The sequence below is a fragment of the Lasiodiplodia theobromae genome, assembly GCF_012971845.1.
Source record: "Lasiodiplodia theobromae strain AM2As chromosome Unknown scaffold_7, whole genome shotgun sequence".
Taxonomy (NCBI): domain Eukaryota; kingdom Fungi; phylum Ascomycota; class Dothideomycetes; order Botryosphaeriales; family Botryosphaeriaceae; genus Lasiodiplodia; species Lasiodiplodia theobromae.
The window spans coordinates 603,813-622,035 of record NW_023336563.1 but is presented as its reverse complement, the minus strand read 5'-3'; the positions used below and the strand labels follow the sequence as shown (position 1 = coordinate 622,035).

The 18,223-nt window shown below is 56.9% G+C and overlaps 8 protein-coding genes across 8 annotated transcripts; 6 read left to right on the top strand and 2 right to left on the bottom strand.

Moving 5' to 3' along the window:
* Window positions 1–17: 17 nt before the first annotated feature.
* LTHEOB_2856 (DNA-directed RNA polymerase) lies at window positions 18–796 on the top strand (the record flags this gene model as incomplete). The annotated part of the gene is made up of 4 exons (XM_035511714.1): window positions 18–58; window positions 240–524; window positions 587–706; window positions 763–796. The coding sequence occupies 4 exons, from the start codon at window positions 18–20 to the stop codon at window positions 794–796; spliced, it is 480 nt and encodes a 159-aa protein (XP_035363582.1).
* Window positions 797–1,211: 415 nt separating this feature from the next.
* On the top strand, window positions 1,212–2,336 carry LTHEOB_2855 (S-formylglutathione hydrolase; the record flags this gene model as incomplete). Its single annotated transcript, XM_035511713.1, has 4 exons — window positions 1,212–1,482; window positions 1,589–1,809; window positions 1,888–2,076; window positions 2,148–2,336. 4 exons carry the CDS (start codon window positions 1,212–1,214, stop codon window positions 2,334–2,336), a joined length of 870 nt encoding a protein of 289 aa, XP_035363581.1.
* A 327-nt stretch (window positions 2,337–2,663) lies between these two features.
* Window positions 2,664–4,106, bottom strand: LTHEOB_2854 (Lipase GDSL; the record flags this gene model as incomplete). Its single annotated transcript, XM_035511712.1, has 1 exon — window positions 2,664–4,106. One exon carries the CDS (start codon window positions 4,104–4,106, stop codon window positions 2,664–2,666), a length of 1,443 nt encoding a protein of 480 aa, XP_035363580.1.
* Window positions 4,107–6,304: 2,198 nt separating this feature from the next.
* On the top strand, window positions 6,305–8,053 carry LTHEOB_2853 (High affinity methionine permease; the record flags this gene model as incomplete). The annotated part of the gene is made up of 4 exons (XM_035511711.1): window positions 6,305–6,456; window positions 6,518–6,749; window positions 6,801–7,605; window positions 7,659–8,053. 4 exons carry the CDS (start codon window positions 6,305–6,307, stop codon window positions 8,051–8,053), a joined length of 1,584 nt encoding a protein of 527 aa, XP_035363579.1.
* Window positions 8,054–9,105: 1,052 nt separating this feature from the next.
* On the top strand, window positions 9,106–9,459 carry LTHEOB_2852 (Dolichol phosphate-mannose biosynthesis regulatory; the record flags this gene model as incomplete). The annotated part of the gene is made up of 2 exons (XM_035511710.1): window positions 9,106–9,162; window positions 9,277–9,459. 2 exons carry the CDS (start codon window positions 9,106–9,108, stop codon window positions 9,457–9,459), a joined length of 240 nt encoding a protein of 79 aa, XP_035363578.1.
* Window positions 9,460–10,496: 1,037 nt separating this feature from the next.
* On the bottom strand, window positions 10,497–12,222 carry LTHEOB_2851 (Peptidase M18; the record flags this gene model as incomplete). The annotated part of the gene is made up of 3 exons (XM_035511709.1): window positions 10,497–11,888; window positions 11,947–12,008; window positions 12,069–12,222. 3 exons carry the CDS (start codon window positions 12,220–12,222, stop codon window positions 10,497–10,499), a joined length of 1,608 nt encoding a protein of 535 aa, XP_035363577.1.
* An 848-nt stretch (window positions 12,223–13,070) lies between these two features.
* LTHEOB_2850 (Cell cycle regulatory protein) lies at window positions 13,071–15,084 on the top strand (the record flags this gene model as incomplete). The annotated part of the gene is made up of 4 exons (XM_035511708.1): window positions 13,071–13,357; window positions 13,452–13,579; window positions 13,631–14,190; window positions 14,242–15,084. The coding sequence occupies 4 exons, from the start codon at window positions 13,071–13,073 to the stop codon at window positions 15,082–15,084; spliced, it is 1,818 nt and encodes a 605-aa protein (XP_035363576.1).
* A 1,238-nt stretch (window positions 15,085–16,322) lies between these two features.
* On the top strand, window positions 16,323–17,904 carry LTHEOB_2849 (Cyclin-dependent protein kinase CDK5; the record flags this gene model as incomplete). Its single annotated transcript, XM_035511706.1, has 3 exons — window positions 16,323–16,388; window positions 16,441–17,356; window positions 17,492–17,904. The coding sequence occupies 3 exons, from the start codon at window positions 16,323–16,325 to the stop codon at window positions 17,902–17,904; spliced, it is 1,395 nt and encodes a 464-aa protein (XP_035363575.1).
* Between the last annotated feature and the right edge of the window lie 319 nt (window positions 17,905–18,223).

Genomic DNA, 18,223 nt, shown 5'->3' with positions numbered 1-18,223 from the left:
ACCGGTTTCCCCGCAAGATGTCTGACTACGGCGGCGACGACGACGGTGGACTCGACAAGTAAGTGCCTGACATGTTCTTGCCGTACTCCCCGCTGCTGCGTATGTGCCGCGCTCTGTGGAATACAGGCGGCAAACGTACGCATTTTGCGCGCCCATTGTTCCTTGGGCTTTTTTATTACCTCAAGCAGTATGATTTATATTAGCAAGTACTTTGTTATTGACGTGGCCCCCTTCGACAGCGTCCAGGACGAGGTCTACGAGGACTTTGACGAACCCGAAGAGCCCGGCGCGTACTACGATGACGAAGAGGATGTCGCTGGCGGCCAGGAGGACCCGGATCAGCACAGGCGCGAAGGGGAGAACGTTGTTGTTGCTGGGGATGTTAGCGCCGCCGCGGCAGCAAAAATCAACTCGGTCCAAGAGCAAAGCAAGAAGAAGGTCCCGGATGACCAGCGCACCACGACTCCCTATATGACAAAGTACGAGAGGGCCAGAGTGCTGGGTACACGGGCTTTGCAGATCAGGTACGCCATAGGATGGACATGGCGGATTCGTGGTGGACAAGAGTGGGCTGACAAGGCTACAGCATGAACGCGCCTGTCCTTGTCGACTTGGAGGGCGAGACAGACCCGTTGCAGATCGCGCTCAAGGAACTTCGGGAAAAGAAGATTCCTCTCGTCGTGCGGAGGTACCTCCCTGATGGATTGTGAGTTTCCGGCACGTCAGAGATGGCAAGTGACAAGGGCTAATGATTCATGGCAGCTACGAGGATTGGACGTGCGAGGAGCTCCTATAGTTGCCAACAGCAACTGGGACGGGCATATGACGCGGAGTTTTCTGGGCGGCATTGAATGGTTTCTTGGAATGGCGATGGGAGTTTTACAGGATGAAAAACGCATCGCGAGCAATTGCGGGTCGATGCTGAGTAATAGCTAGACAAAATTCCATGAGTTGGCTGCAAAGGGCATTTTTCTCCACGACTCGGAATATGTTGCTGTTCGCGGCAATGCGGAGAAGTGGGCTGGGCACTAACAGACGTCACGAATCGGCGGCGCGACCCCTCCTTCGAGCTTGAATGTTGACCCCACTAACCGGAGCTCCGCTGGGCCAGCCTTCAAAACACCACGCCCGCGCTCATTCCTCGCCAATTCTCTTCATTGATACCCTCTTCCATTGCGACTGACCTGATTGGGCTCGAAACACACCACACAATGGCCTTCACCACGACTGCGACCATCGCCTCGTTTGGCGGCAAGCTTCTGAAGCTCACCCACGAGGCGAAGGCGACCAACTGCAAGATGGCGCTGAACCTCTACCTGCCCCCGCAGGCTTTCTCTGCACAGAAGATGACGCAGAAGGTCCCCGTTCTCTTCTACCTCTCCGGCCTGACGTGCACCGGCGACAACTGCTCCGAGAAGGGCTTCTTCCAGCACAAGGCCAGCGAGAAGGGCATCGCCGTCGTCTACCCCGACACCAGCCCTCGTAAGGACAACCCCGCATTTGGCTCTCGGCAATTGCCCATCGGGTGATCTCGCAACCCCAATTGACCTAGAACAACGGCTGACCGGTGCTTCCGCAATCCCTATAGGTGGCCTGGGCATTCAGGGCGAAGACGATGCCTACGATTTTGGCAGCGGTGCCGGCTTCTACGTTGACGCGACCAACGCGCCGTATGACAAGGGCTACAACATGTACACCTACATCACGAAAGAGCTGCCCGAGACGCTGTTTGCGAACTTCGAGGTTTTGGACAGCAGCCGAGTCAGCATCACCGGCCACAGCATGGGCGGTCACGGTGCTCTGACGCTGGTATGTGAATCCCAACAAGAAACGTGACCACAGCCGTCGCGAGTCTATCGGTCAGTTGACTAACAATTGCACTTGCAGTTCTTGAAGAACCCGGGCAAGTACAAGTCTTGCTCCGCCTTCGCGCCCATTTCCAACCCCATCAACTGCCCGTGGGGTCAGAAGGCCTTCAAGGGCTACTTCGGCGAGAACGAAGCCAAGTGGAAGGAGCACGACGCCTCGGAGTTGGTGAAGCAATGGAAGGGCCCGCTGGAGCTGCTGATCGACGTGGTGAGTTTAGCCACCCTCCCTTCGTTCCACTCTACCGCACATCTTATCTAACCACCTTCTCTCCTATTCAGGGTACTGGCGACAACTTCTACAAGCAGAAGCAGCTGCTTCCGGAGAACTTCATTGCCGCGGCCAAGGAGGCAGGCAACGACAAGGGCATCAACTTGCGCATGCAGCCCGACTACGACCACAGCTACTACTTCATGGCCACCTTCGCGGACGAGCACGTGGAGTGGGCCGCGAAGCACCTTTTTGCCTAGTACGTCTGCCAGACTACATTTGTCGGCTGAAGTATAGGAGCTCACGATCACAGAAGCGACGTGATAAAACAAAAATTGTGACTGTCAACATGTAGATCATCGTACGAATTCAAATATTTCAATCAAATCGACGGCACGCGTCCAACTATCCAGTGAATCTACAACTAGCAGATTAGCGTATCAAGATTCAAATCGCCCTCTCAACTTCCATTCTTGAACCTTTTGCTCCTCTCAATGGAATGTGTCGTCACCAAGCGCGGCCCAGCTAAAATTTTATGGCATCGATAACCCCCACTCCTACAATCCTGCTAACCTCAACACCAGCCCTCACGCATACCCATCCACACCTCCCGCAAACTGCACCAAAGCCTCCACCGGAAATGCCTCAGCCATGGCGCGATACCCAGCCGGATTCAGATGCAAATAATCCCCCGAATCGTATTCAGTCCTCAACCTCGTCTCATCCTCGGGATCCCTAACCGCAGCATCGAAATCCACAACCGCATCGAACACGCCACCACTATCCCGAATAAACGCATTGACGCGCTGTCTCGTCGTCTCCCTCTCCCGCCCCGAGTACGGCTGCAGCGAAGCGTCGAAATTGAACGCGCTGAACGGCGTGATGGTGGCGCCGAACAGCGGCAGCCCCGCGGCGTGCGCGCGCAGGCCGAACTGGCGGTACGCGGCGATCAGGGCGTCGCCGACGGCGCGCTGCGCGCCGGCCTCGTCGGCCGCGCTGCCGATGTCGTTGACGCCCTCGAAGACCACCGCGTACCGCACGCCCGGCTGCGCCAGCACGTCGCGATCGAAGCGGCCCAGCGCGTTCGGGCCCAGGCCGTCGGCCAGCACGCGGTTGCCGCCGGCCGCTTGGTTGGCGATGGCGATGCGGGAGAGGAGCGGGGAGGTGGAGGTGGAGGAGTTTGAGTGTTGCAGGCGGGAGAGCAGCGCGTCGGGCCAGCGGTCGTTGCCGTCGGTCGTGCTGCCGCGGCCGTCGGTGATGCTGTCGCCGACGATGGCGAGGGTGCCGGGGGGAGATGAGGTGGAAGGGGGAGACGCCACCCAGGCGTCCAGAGTGCTGATGAAGTACCAGTGCGCGACGCTGGCGGCATCTGCGGCTGCGCTCAGGTCGTCGGACGAGGTCTGGTCGCCGGACGCCAGCCACGACGTCGTGCGCGAGCCTGGGTGCGAGGTGATGGCGCCGCCCGTCTGGCCCTCGGCCAGATAGATGCTGACGCTCAAGTCGTCGCCCGGCGCGACGTCCACGTCGACGGCGTCGGACACGACCAGCGCCCCGTTCGGCACCGTGAAGTTGGGCGAACCGGAGAACGTCAGCGTCTGCAGCGTCGCGACGTCGACGGCCGGCGAGCCGGCGCCGGTGTTGTTGGGCGAGGCGGGCGTGGACAGCGCGACGGGCTTGCCGATGGTGACGGCCGTGATGGGCAGCGGCGTCAGGCCGAAGGCGTTGGACAGGCGCAGCCGGATGCGCGTCGATACGGCCGTCACCCGGATCGTCTGGCGGATCGTCGTGTTTTGGAAGACGAGGCCGCTGCTGGTGTTGAAGGGTGCGGGTGGCAGGTTCGCCGGCTCCGTTAGCTGCGGCATCGACGTCCAGGCGGCGAGCCAGCGGCCTGCTGTTTGGTTGGTGCCATCCTGCCGCCGGTTGACAGACTCGTGGAAAGTGGGCTCGTAAGGAGAGGGCGTGCTGGTGGCATGCTGCGTGAGGATCGCGATGCAGAGCAATAGCAAGCGGGAGATGGCCGGGAGTAACATCTTGTGCGACTTATCGGACGCACCAGAGCCACGAGGATTGCGATGTCACTTCAAGCAGTGGCACTCGGGGATCCACAGTATATAGCTATCTCTTGTTCCGTATTCCTGGGGTATATTTACTGGGGTAATGATGCGGCGGTCAAGCGGGTGTTGTCCGAATCGCAATCAGGCTAAATTGGCAAGCGATGATGTAGGCAGGCGGACGGCGGCGGATGTGCTAGGTAGTACATTTCGGCTGTTTCGAATCAATTACTTGTCAGGAACAGGAAATGGTGAAGTTGGGAAATTAGGAAACAAGCGAGCTTCCCCGCATTTGGAGAAGGAGTTGCGCGTCATCGCTATGGGTTTAGAATGCCCCGCCATCTGTCATAGCCCCGGATAATTAGCATTGGTGGGAGTTAGCACCGGTGGGAGATGAGTGACTGTATGTTAGGACTCATCAAGATACTCCATGGAAATGCCGGGTGATGATCTTGCGCGTGCTTTTGTGTTTGGTTAGTGTGGAAGCCCCTAAAGAAATCAGAAGAACGGCCGACAAGATGTGGACCAGCCGCTCACAAGTAATTCTAAGGAAATATGAACCATAGACATGTGCATTCGGACCAAGACTTCGACTTTAGGCATAAGAAGTCGAAAAGGAGAAATCATGGTGAGATTGAACGAAATAAAAGATGGGTATAAACACACACCAAGCAAGTATGCTGGGCTACAGGTCCTGTTCAACGACAGTGAAGAGGTAGGAGGCAAGCCCCTCCCCAACTGCGCCGTACTATCATTACCGGGAAGGTCTCCTGCCCTCCAACTCCAACACTCCAACCCCTGCATATCACCACACTCCAGGCTCTTGAATCGTGGACATGTCTAGAACTCGGTAATATGAACACGATGGTCTGATCCCAAAAATAAATGGAGGGAGGATCGCATGTGCTAAGGGCAGGCCGTAGGACGCAGTTGGGAGGAGAGGAACGCTGGCGAAGGATGGCGTGAAGGGCCAGAGTGTAGAGCGTACGCGAGCCGTGGAACTTGGGCGGGTCTAGGCATTGGTCTGCAGTTGTTCGCGGACGGAGCAAGCGAATGCGAGATTCGAGACCGTGAAGGCTGAAAGAAAAGTATGCGTTGCTGAAGCTGGCTTGTGAGCATGACTAGAAGACGACATATTGGTCGTATATTCGCAAGCGTCAGCTGCAACGCTGGGCGTTGCGGTTGGTCTGTTGGCGCGGGATGACTGCGACGCCGAGTCGCGCAATTGCCTCAAAGTGGAATGATGCGGCTTCTAGAAGGGCTTTCCGTAGGGCTGAGGCATCGCAAGCGGCGCGGGCGGCAGGCTGTGTGGCGTCGCGGATGTTGTGATGTGGACCGAGAGTGACGATGCGGCATATTTTAGTCGTGGCCGTTCTATAGAGCAGCCATTGCGGAGCCGCCGGCCATCTAGGTGGCGCATCGGAAGGCTTGCAGCGGCTAGATGCGGCCTCCAAGATTTTCGTACCAAACTTTAGAGACTGCCCAGAGTCATCCCGCCAACGAAAACAGAAGCATACACCAGCTTGCTCTCACTTCCACCCTCTCTGAACCCGTGATTCTGTCTACGCTCGAATGTTGCGAGCGTGCCGATGATTCGGCCGAAATGTTCTCCACGCTTCGCTATGGTCTGACCAAAAGCGGACCAAGCTCCTCCGCCGAGATATTGAACGCGACGGGGCGCAACTGGTCGCCGCCAAGACCGCGGGATGCTTGACCTCAGAGGACCTTTGTTCCGCCCTTGGCTGCTCCGCTTATCTCTGTAGTAGAGCGGAAAAGGTAGGTGTCAACAGCATGTAGCTGTGCGCAGGAGCGGCTGGGCAAAGGCGACATGCTGTGGCTGTTTTGCGCCGCGGCCGGTCAATGCACGGGGTTTTCTAGGATTTTTGTTACCTCAGATTTTGCAGAAACCGGCCAAAATAGCCCACTTGGCGTATGACGCCTTCTAGAGGCGAATTGCACAATCTTGCCCACGGAAAACTCTGCACGCTGCCGCCCAGTATGTATCTAGAGCACCGGCTCCGCCCTTCTACAGCCCGAGACTTGTTGTTCCAACTGCTGTTGTCCCGCTCCCGCCGGCAAACTACTGGAAGGTAGCCGCCCGCCTACCCACCCGGCTCTTTTTTCGGCCTAGTACCACCAAGGGAACCTTGAACACTATCGTTGCCCTTTTTGTCACCATGTTCTCGTTCAAGGGCAAGGGAGACATCACTCCCGTCGAGGAGCAAACTCCACCCTACGCTGAGTCCGACAAGGACAGCGAGCATGGCGGAGAGATCTACCAGACCAGTGATTCGAGAAGAACCATTGGTCTCACCAGCGCCGTCTTCCTGTAAGCATTTAGTCCCACCATTATGGTTACACCCCAGCAATTAGTCTGATCGACCCTGCAGCATCTTTAATCGTATGATCGGCACTGGTATTTTCTCCACTCCTTCCAGCATTGTGGCTCTCAGTGGAAGTGTGGGCCTGGCCCTGTTCATTTGGGTTGCCGGTATGGTTATTGCTGCCGCCGGTATGGCTGTGTACCTGGAATTCGGAACTGGCCTGCCTCGCAACGGTGGTGAGAAGAACTACCTCGAATACGTGTACACGAAGCCGAAGTTCCTTGTCACTGGTTTCTACGTAAGTCGTCCGTATTTTGGATGAAGTTAACTTACTGACTTCTCCGCGTAGACCGGCTATGTTATTCTTCTTGGCTGGGCGGGCTCCAACTCCGTCGCCTTCGGCGAGTACATCCTGAATGCTGCCAACGTCGAAGTCAACCGCTGGAACCAGCGCGGTATTGGTCTGGCCTGCATCACCACTGCCTTCCTGATCCACGGTCTGGCCCTGAAGTGGGGTCTGCGCCTGCAGAACCTGCTGGGCGTGATCAAGCTCATCATCATCTTGATCATCATCTTTTCTGGTTTTGCGGCTCTTGGTGGCCACCTCAAGATCGACAACAAGCCCGACAACTTCTCGAACGCCTTTGAGGGCACGACCGGCTCTTCGTACGGTGTCGTGACGGCGCTTTACAACGTCATCTGGTCGTACATCGGCTACAGCAACGCCAACTACGCCATGTCCGAGATGAAGAACCCCGTCCGTACCCTCAAGCGTGCCGCACCGATCGCCATCATCTCCGTTGGCATCATGTACATGCTTGTCAACATCGCCTATTTCGCCGCCGTTCCTCGCGATGAGATTGCCAACAGTGGCCGCATCCTTGCCGCCTCTTTCTTCCGCAACGTCTTCGGCCCCAAGGCCGAGCGTGCTCTCTCGGTCTTCGTCGCCCTCTCTGCTTTCGGCAACGTCATGTCCGTCATCTTCTCACAGGGTCGTATTGTTCAGGAGTTGGGTCGTGAGGGTATCCTGCCCTTCTCCAGTTTCTTCGCCAGCAACAAGCCGTTCAACGCGCCCCTGGCTGGCCTGTTCGAGCACTGGGTCGTCTCCGTCATCATCATGCTCGCGCCTCCTCCTGGTGATGCCTACAACTTCAGTAAGTTCTTTGTGATTCGTACCCATTCACACGTCTTCCTAACACTCCGGCAGTCCTCAACGTCATCTCCTACCCGCTGGCCATCGTCAACGTCTTCGTCTCGGGCGGCCTCGTGCACCTCTACCTGAACCGCGACAAGTACAACTGGCACCCGCCGATCAAGGCCACGCTGCCCGTCACCATCTTCTTCCTGCTGTCCAACATCTACCTCGTCATCGCGCCGTACATCCCGCCGGAGACGGCCGACCAGAACGTCTACAACGACCTGCCCTACTACCTGCACTGCGTTGTCGGTACCGCCATCATCATCGCCGGCGGCATTTACTGGCTGTTCTGGGCCCAGCTACTACCCAAGCTCGGCGGCTACAAGCTGCGCAAGGAGGTCTTCGTCGACGACGACGGTTGGTCGCGGAGCATCTTCGTCAAGGTCAAGGACGACGAGGAGTAAGGGAATGGGTCGATTGGTGTTTTAAAAAGTTTTTTGTCTGGTGTTTGGTGCGGTTATGGCGATGATACCCGCGGGAACGTAATGATTAGTTAGATTCAACATCTCGGGCTTGTTTATTCAAACGAGCACAACTTAATGACAAGTAATGATTCAACTGCTGAAATTGCGCTCCTTCGTGGTGTAAGCGATTGTGTATTGACTTGTCCTAATCTGGCGTCCGAGACGTGACAGTGGAGGGCTCTGCATGTTAGCGTGAAAGTAAAGCTCTCCACCACAAGCACGAAGCAGGTAGGACAGCCTGTAGAACACGCTTGAGAAAAGGTTCGTTCTTGGGACCATAGGACCAATGCGAAATTGTAGGAGTTCGTACAGGTTTTCAACAGGTCCCGTTGAAAAAATATGTCGCACTGCGACCGTCTACGATTGACTTCCACCGGGACCGATCCCAAGTGTAACCCAGACTTCAGCCGTTCATCTTACTGAAGCATAGAGGGGATTGGGGGCACGCGAGGTGTTTGTGATGCTTTTGGATGATCCAAGACCAGGATGTGCAACCCTTGCGCATGTTGAAGCAAAAAAGGAAAGAAAAAATGGGGAAGCAGAAGTTCTGCGCAAGAAGTTTCCCACAACGGGAGTCACCGAGACCACGGCGAGCGGCGAAACAGAAGCGCCGCGAGTGGTGGTCCAAGCTCCCGGCCCAAGCAAGCAAGCCTGGGCTCCGCGTCGGCGCAAGGCCAGGGCGGGCGGCGGGAGCGTAGAGTAGTGCGTTCGCTCATCAGCCCTCCGTGTCCTCTCCCCCAGAAACGCTGCTGTTTCCGCCCACGAAAGCCTACCACGCACCCCGGTCGCCAATCACCATCCGCTCTTTCTTTGCTCTCCGTTTACCTTCTTCCGCTCCTTTTGTTCCGCCCTCGTAATCGCGCTACGCAGCTCTACTTCACAATGGCAAGTTCTGTCTGTGGAAGCCCTTTCGCAAGCTTCAACAAAGTAAACGAAGGACGCGAACGCTGATGTGAGAACCTCCGCAGCTTGATCGCCTCGTCGGACTCAGCATGCTCATCGTAGCAACCGCCGTCTTCACCTACTACACCGTCTGGACCCTGTTGATGGTAAAGCGGCCCCCTCACCATCCCTCGCCCAAAACGGAACATATACTCCAACCCCACCAAGACCTCCGTATAATAGATCAAGTCATGCGAATTGGCATTAACCGTCTGCAACAGCCCTTCGTCGACGAGGACCACCCCCTGCAGTCCCTCTTCCCGCCGCGCGTCTGGGCCATCCGCATCCCCGTCATCCTCATCCTCCTCGGCAGCACCGTCGTCGGCAGCTTCCTGGCCAGCGTTATGATCCGCAGCAACAGGAAGAAGGCCCTCAAGGCGGCGCAGGCGAAGAAGTCGACATAAATGAGAGCGAACCCAAGCCACAGCGTGCGGGCGATCGCGCCCTACTACAGCACGCCACGACCCTCTCGCGATTTGCGGAATTGGCGCTGGAGAAATCAATAAGCATTACCTTTTCTGGAATCCATTGGAGATAGCTGGGTGGATTACGAGCGGTGAAAGCTTGGTGGAAAGTGAAGGAACCTGACTTGCTTTGCGGCGCGAGTTGGCGTGGATTTTTTACAGCGGATTAATCAATCAGCAAAAAGACAATTGAATGGGGTTATAAGCGACTACTCCCGGCGTATGTGACAAGGAGCTACGCCTGCCTTATTCAGGTCGACAAATAATATTATTTACGTCATGATCGCATAGCACTCCAAACACTGAGGGTGCGCGATCACAGTGATCAGCCGGCTGCCCTTGCATAAAGGCTATTTGGAAAGCTTCGGTCCATGTGGCTCTTTGTAGTCTTTCTCCCGCCACCACTGCGGTGATACGCAAACTAACGACAAAAAGCTTTCTCAGGTGCTGCAAGGCAATAGCCCGAGATCGCCACGGTCGGGGACTCCGTATTTCGTAAGCTCGATGTTGTCCTTGCAGCGTAAACTTTCCTTCAACGGCGATCCGCGTCCCTTGGCGCGACTCGAGGATAGCTTTGTTGTTGGGAAAACGCGAGAGTCGAACGAAGTGAACGCGTGTGAACTTGAAACCCAAAATAGCAAGGAGAGGCGCGAACCCCAGTAGGCAGAAACGGGCTTAGCAGAAGTTTGGATCGCAGGGCTGAGCTCCACAAATAGAGTGCCTGTTAGAGAGCAATGACATAGTGGGAGCATAACGAATGCTGGTTTGATGATCTCATCGCAGGTCCGGGTATCCAGTATTCAGCCGGACGACACCTTGATGTCCAAGGAGGTACTCATTATATCGGCATTTTATTCCACAATCCAGCACGAGACAGCGTTGTTGATTTCTATCGAAACCCCGAATTTACGTTATTTGCGTTTCTTTTCTCATTTGCTCATACTATTTTCATGACACATGAAGTCCAGATCCAAAATCTAATCCACCAGAATCTTCTTCTCCAACTCGGCGAAGTGGACGAAGAAACTCTCAAACAGGTTGATCGCATGCTCAACATCGTGAGCACCACCGGTCTCGCGAATACTGTGCATGCTCAGTTGCGGGTTACCCAGATCCAGGGTTCTAGCGCCCATCTTCGCTGCCAGCATCGGACCAATGGTGCTGCCGCAGCTGCTGTCATTCCTGACAACGAACAGCTGCAGAGGAACACCCTCGTCTGAAGTAGTGTTGACGTTGGTGGACGCCTTCTTCGCCCGGCGAGCCGACTCTTGCAGGAGGACAATGCCAGGCGAGTTCGTGGCATAGCGAGCGTTGGCGTTGATCTTGATGACTGTACCCTTGTTCATCTCAGGGCGATGGCTAGACTCGTACTTTGCGGGGTAGTTGGGGTGGACGGAGTGGGCCATGTCGGCGGAGATAAGGAAAGAGGTGGCCAGGGTCTGCTCAAACGCGGTGGCTGCGTCAACGTCCAGCCTGTCATAGGACTTCTCGCTGTTGGACTCAGACGGGGCGAGTACGGAGAGACGACGAATCACTGCAGGCAGGAGGTTAGAGTCGGCACCCTGTGCGGTCTGACTGCCGATCTCCTCGTGGTCGAAGAGGGCGATGAGACGAATAGTGTTGTCGTTGTCGAGGGCAGACGGCGAGGAGAGTGAGTGGATGAGACCCTCGACACTGCAGAACGACATCATCAGGTTGTCAAGGCGGGCAGAGAAGATGAGCTCGTTGTTCAGGCCGCCGATGACTGACTTCTGAGTATCGTACAGAACGACCTCAAAGTCTTGGATATCAACAGTCTTAACACCGGCCTCCTCGGCAATGATCTCAACGATGTACGGGTGATGTCTCTCCGAAACCGTCTTCAGAGGCTCATACTGCCCAGTCTCCTCAACCTTGTCCGTGTTTTCACCCTCCGTCTTGCCCTGGCGGTTGAGCTCCGCGGCAACGAGGCCGGCGATAGGGAATAGCTGGGTCTCCTTGTTGAAAATGAAGTCCTGCTGGCGGTCGAGGTGGATAGCAAGCGTGGGCACGCGGAGGATAGGGCGGTCCACCTTGATGAGCTTCTGCTCGAAGGTGCCGTCACTGGTCTTAACCATCACACGACCAGCGATGCTGAGATCGCGATCGAACCAGGTGTGCCACAAACCACCGCCATACGTCTCGACACCCACCTGCAGGAATCCGTCGCTCTGCTTCTTAGATACAGGCTTGATGCGAAGGCACGGCGAGTCCGTGTGGGCTCCGATCATGCCGATCGGGTTGCCGGTCTTCCATTGCTTGCCGATAGCGAAGGCGACGAGGGACGAGCCGTTGCGAGTGAGGTAGTACTTGCCGCCAGGCTTAAGCGTTGAGGACCACGAGTCCCGTTCCTGCAGATGCGAGTCAATCCCGCGTGTTGACGTGCATGAGGAATGGCATGTGTCAGACCTTGATCTGGGTAAAACCAGCCTTCTCCAACCGCTCTTTCGCAGACTTGACGGCATGGAAGGCTGGAGTAGCACATTAGCGCCGGGGTCTTCGCTCCTAGCGGTGTAGCAGGGATTCCTCACGGGTGGGCGAGGCATTCACAAAGGACAGAAAGTCGTCGGCATGCTGCAAGGTGGGGGCCATGGTTGCGACAGAGCGTGCGAAGCTGTGGGCAGAGGTGAAGATCGCGGGGATGCGCTGCGGGGAAGCTTTCAGGACGAGTGCCGCAGCGGACATAGAAGTGCGGTGCAGGTGAGGTTCGATAAGCTGGCGGCACGAGATGCAGGGGAACGTGACGTTGGATGACGAATGCGGTCAAGGGCGGCGCGGTGCGCAGCGCCGGGCGGGAGCTGTTGCAAAGCAGCGTGGGCTATCGGGCTAGTGGCCAATTAAGTCGCGTTTCACCCACGCGACCGAGAGCACAACAAAGGCGCAAAGGCGCGTCTTGGACGTGTCGACAACAACAGAGCCGGGCTTCGGAGCGACCAGAGCGTCTCCTCTCGCAGCTCCCTTCCCAGCGCCCTGCATCGTGCTGCTCACCGTCCTTACCTCCTGCCCGCCCTCTGCTCGCCCAGAAGTCGATTCGTGCCTTTGTTGCGTTTGCTGTTCTTGTTGCTGTGGTGAGGTAGCGCGCCTCAGGCAGTCCATTAGTGTGCGCGGCTCCACGGTGCGGGCGAAGATCAGCTTCCGTCAGGGCAACCCAGCCGGGCCCGCATCGACAACGAGCAACACTCCACGACGCTCCTCCGCCGACGCGACTCATCACCACCCACCACGCCCCGCCCGAAACCCGCCCCGCCGTGCAATGCGCAGCAATCGCAATCGCTGAACGTCGACCCTGGCCCCCCGCGCCCGTCTCCGACGCCGCCGCCGCCGCTTCCGTTCGCCGCCTTGCTGCTCGCCCACCAATCCACCACAAGGGGTGGCTGGTTGTCGCATTCACTCCCAAAACCGCCCACCACGGCCGCATTCTCCCCAACCTCGCGACATTCTCGCGCAGATCCGCCCGTGTCGCTGCTTAATTCGTCGCCTGTATCTCCGTGCCCCGACGCGAACGCCGTCCCGACTCGATCTGGCGGTCGACCATGAGGCACGCAGAGGCCGACCTTGGCCTCACCGAAGGCGCGGGCACTGCAAATGATGACGTCCACACGCCGACCTTAATATCGCCCCCGGAGTCCAAGACGCCCCCGACTGCGCGCAACAAGCGCAACATCACCGCACCCGGCGCAATTGGAAATGGAAAGAGCGCGGAAACTTTGGACGCCAGTGCATTGAGCAAGGCCTTGGAATCCTTCCAGGCCGGCAGACAGCGCGATCCCACGCCTGGTCTGAGCCCCAGCAGGAAGAGGCAGAGGGTCTATGGCGACAGGTCAGTAGGCTGAAGTGAGGTTGCGGGACCTTGTCCCGGGCTATCGCGCAACACCCACAGGCTTTGAGGCTTTTGCTGACTTGGGGTGGTGTAGATTTATTCCCAATCGGTCAGGCCAGGACTTTCCTGCAAGTTTTAGCTTGTTGCACGAGGATGGCTCTCCCGCAACTCCGTCGAAGTCGGCGAAAAGAACGCCTCATAACGAGCTTCACTTTCAGAAAAGTACGTGCATAGTTCTCCCTGACAAAAGTGTCAATTCTAATTGCTCTGCAGCTGAAGAAGCCAACCGGACATACTCAAGTCTCCTTCGCTCTGAGATGTTCGATGATAGTATTCCTCAAAGCATCTCCCTCAATGAGGGTACCACTTACCATGACCCCTCACGGTCAAAAACACCACCGGGACGCTCGTCATTGCCTGCTACTAGTCTCACGCCGTCAACCCCGCACAAGAACCTCTTCTCTTACATGTCCCCTCGACATGCAAGCGCCTCAGGGCATCCCACCCCGCACAAGACCCCGCACCGTCATGGGCCAAACTTGAACGCTCGGTCTGAACTTTACAGCCTTTCGCCAGTGAAGCGAAGCAGTCAAGTCATGCTCCTTAGCCCTAGGAAAACACCTAGGGCCGTCAGCAAGGTGCCGTACAAGGTGCTTGATGCGCCGGATCTTGCCGACGACTTCTACCTTAATCTTGTAGACTGGGGCAGCCAAAACATTCTTGGTGTGGGTCTTGGTCAATGCGTATATATGTGGAACTCGAGTTCTGGCCGGGTAACGAAGCTCTGTGAGCTCCCAGATGACACAGTCACCAGCGTCAACTGGATCCAGAGAGTATGATTTCTATTCATTTTTATTTTTGAGCACGGACGCTAACTATCGCAGGGTTCGCACGTCGCCATCGGCACAAACAAAGGGTTTGTCCAGATTTGGGATGCGCAAACGCAGCGTCGTCTCCGAACTATGACTGGCCACACAGCCAGGGTTGGCGCTCTTGCGTGGAACGAGCATATCCTGACATCAGGTTCGCGGGATCGTCTGATTTACCACAGAGATGTGCGCCAGCCCGACCAGTGGCTGCGGAAACTCGTCGGCCACAAGCAGGAAGTTTGCGGTCTCAAGTGGAACTCTGAAGACGGCCAGCTTGCATCCGGCGGTAACGACAACAAGCTCATGGTATGGGAGAAGCTGAACGCAGAACCCACCTTCAAGTGGGGCGAGCACGTGGCTGCTGTCAAAGCTATCTCATGGAGTCCGCATCAGCGCGGTCTTCTTGCTTCCGGTGGAGGTACCGCAGACCGTACGATCAAGTTCTGGAACACCCAGATATCACCTCACGGACCGTCATCGGCTGCCATGGCTGCCCAGGCTTACCAACACTCGAACCCCGCATCTCCCACCAACACGACTACTCCTGCGAACTTGATCAGTAGCCTCGACACAGGATCCCAGGTCTGCAACCTTGCATGGTCCCGCAACAGCAACGAAATCGTCTCGACACACGGTTACAGCCAGAACCAAATCATTGTCTGGAAGTATCCGTCCATGCAGCAAGTTGTCAGTCTCACTGGCCATACCTATCGTGTTCTGTACCTTGCCATGAGTCCCGATGGCCAAGTCATCGTCACTGGAGCAGGCGACGAAACGCTCAGGTTCTGGAATGCTTTCAAGAAAAAGGAGAGAGCCGGAGGACTTGGCATTGTTGAGGATTGGGGCGTTATCAGATGAAGAGGCGGCACAGGATCTCCATTGACCTTTACCTCCGCATTGCCAAAGAGTTGTAGCAAACTTTGGGCAATTTCACACCAGGCACCTTGACTTGGACTCACCAACAGCGGCATTTGCATGCCGACATTTTGCGGCAACACCTCGGTCAAGCGACCTACGCATGACCGTCTGGGGACTACGGTCCTCGTTTTGCTCGCAACATTTCTTGCCGGACTTCTTGGCTTCCGTGAGCCGAGTGGCATGGAGCTCTAGCGTAACACTACGGAGCGCAATCTCCTGTCAGCTGGGAATGGCAGCTGTCTTCCCACACTCGTCCACGACATCTTGCCAAAGACAAAGTCCGTAGCTCCACCACTAAAGCGACTGTACGCATACGATTTGCCTCACAATTTGCGTGGCCAAATTTTATGGCCAACTCAGCATTTGCGATGCGAATTTGTCGACGGCTGTGGTGGATCAACACATTTATCGCTTGATCCAAAATTGAAGCGGGGCTCTAGCGTTCTAGCTTATGGGGACAGGAGTTGATTGGGGGGTTGGTTTCGAAGCGGAAGATGGGAGCATGGAGCATGCGGAGTTCTGGGGTGGCGAGCACGAATTTCTTTTTGATGAGAACGAAGCTTGAACATGGCATGTATAGAAGAACTTGTGATGAATTAAGATGGCGAGCGAGGAATGGGAAGGAAGATAGCTCTGAGGTTGCTGAATATATCCCTGTGTGTTGTGGCGACTGCGTGCAAGTGAGACAGGCCCATGAGAAGCGCCGAGAAAACGAGGCAGCCACGGGCGCTGGGCTCTGGGCCCTGGTGGGTTCACTTTGTGCGGCTGAGCGACGAATGATTGGCCGGCCGGCACTGGGCAGCCGCGCTGTTCTCCCCACCACGCGCCGACTCATACCATGCCTTCACGATCCCTGAGTCGAGCAACGATCTGCGCCCGTTTCCTTTGCCTTCCCGCCAGCCCAAAAGCTCTTTTATAAGAGCTACCAACGACCGCCCACCACGGCAAACCACACATCCCGCTCCTCCGCTTCCCGCTCATCAACCGCGCCTCCCTCACCGTTGGCCATCGCCGAGCAGCTTACTACCGCAGGCGCAATCCTCTTTAACCCCAAGTACACCCGACGCCCGCCGCCCACCCGCCTCCGGCCCACTCACGTCGGCACCCTCGCCGTCAACAACCGCACCGACTCCACCATCAGCGTCCGCAACCTCGGTGACGGACAAAGCCTGCCCACCATGGACAAGAGACACCCTAGCTCGTTCCAGCAGCTGGAGAAGTTGGGTGAGGGTACCTATGCAACGGTAAGACGCCCCGCATCCATGCGCTCCAGCGCCGTCGCTGATCGCCCCTCAGGTCTTCAAAGGTCGCAACCGCCAGACGGGCGAATTCGTCGCGCTGAAAGAGATCCACCTCGACTCCGAAGAAGGCACTCCATCGACGGCCATCCGCGAAATTTCGCTCATGAAGGAGCTCAAGCATGAGAACATCGTGTCGCTGCACGATGTCATCCACACCGAGAACAAGCTCATGCTCGTGTTTGAGTACATGGACAGGGACCTGAAGAAGTACATGGACTCGCGCGGCGACAGAGGCCAGCTGGATCCCGTGACCATCAAGTCGTTCATGTACCAGCTGCTGCGCGGCGTCGCTTTTTGCCACGAGAACCGCGTCTTGCACCGTGATCTCAAGCCCCAGAACTTGCTCACCAACAACAAGGGCCAGCTGAAGCTCGCCGATTTCGGTCTTGCCCGCGCCTTCGGAATCCCCGTCAACACCTTCTCCAACGAGGTCGTCACGCTGTGGTACCGCGCGCCCGACGTTCTGCTCGGCAGCCGCACCTACAACACCAGTATCGACATCTGGTCCGCAGGCTGCATCATGGCCGAGATGTACACCGGCCGCCCGCTCTTCCCCGGCACCACCAACGAGGACCAGCTGCAGCGCATCTTCCGCCTGATGGGCACGCCCTCGGAGCGCTCGTGGCCCGGCATCAGCCAGTTCCCGGAATACAAGCCCAACTTCCACGTCTACGCGACGCAGGATCTCCGCCTCATCCTCCCGCAGATCGACTCGCTCGGCCTCAGCCTTCTGAGCAGCATGCTGCAGCTGCGCCCGGAGATGCGCATCAGCGCGACGCAGGCGCTGCAGCACCCGTGGTTCAACGACATCGCTCAGGCGCACCAGCAGCAGCAGCTGAACGCCCAGCAGATCGCGGCGCAACAGCAGGCGCAGCAGGCGCAGATGGGCGGCGGTTATTCGATGGCGCAAGGTGCTTACTAGACTTGAGTTTCCCATTACTTGAGATCACGAGCATCATGACCAGCCATTTGGATAACCTCTTTCCCATTCCGCTGCCCTGCCACCTGTCCCCGTCCGCGTTCTGCTAATTGACCGAGGGGCATAGGTGCAACCAGTCTCCCCAATCTTCGTCAGTCACATCCGCGACAACTGCCTCTGGTGTTCGGCGAGAGGCCGCTCAGCACTTCCTCGCTGCCTTTCGAGTTCCGGTCGAACAGTCGTGGCCGCCACAGCCTCGCGCACGTGTGGAATGCCGAACAGTCGTATTTCTCCAACACCACTCCCATCGATCCGGCGCTGCTGGTTTCTTCGCATGCAACCCCCCGCGGTCTTCCTCTGTCTGACGTCACGGATACTTCCCACGTGGCCACGCCGAGACCGCTGGGCCGACGGCTCGTCCGCTCGGTGGACATTCCGCCTCCTACGCGAGCCGCATCTACGCCTCAACAGAACACGTTTGCGCACATGGACCCGAATGACCCGGATTATCCGTTTTCGGTAGTTCCGCCGCCGAAGTAGACAAGTGGTGGTTGGGGACTGGAAAGACCTGCAGGCGGCGCGCGTTCATCTTTTTCCCTCGGTCTTGAGTTGAGTTTTAATGAGATTCTTTTCTTTTTTTTTGGTGGGAGGGCACGTTGATTTTTTTTTTAATTCCTCAGTAAAAGTAGAGAGCGGCGTTATTTTGTTGTATCGCTCTGGCTAAGCGAGGCGTAGGGGGGTTTAGTCTGGATATGAGATAGGAACCTGACGAGGCTTGAGAATCGCATACATTTCGTGACGAGGTTTTGAGAAGTTTTTGGCCCTTGGGTCTCTTCTTCGCGTGCTTTTGTTTTGTGTG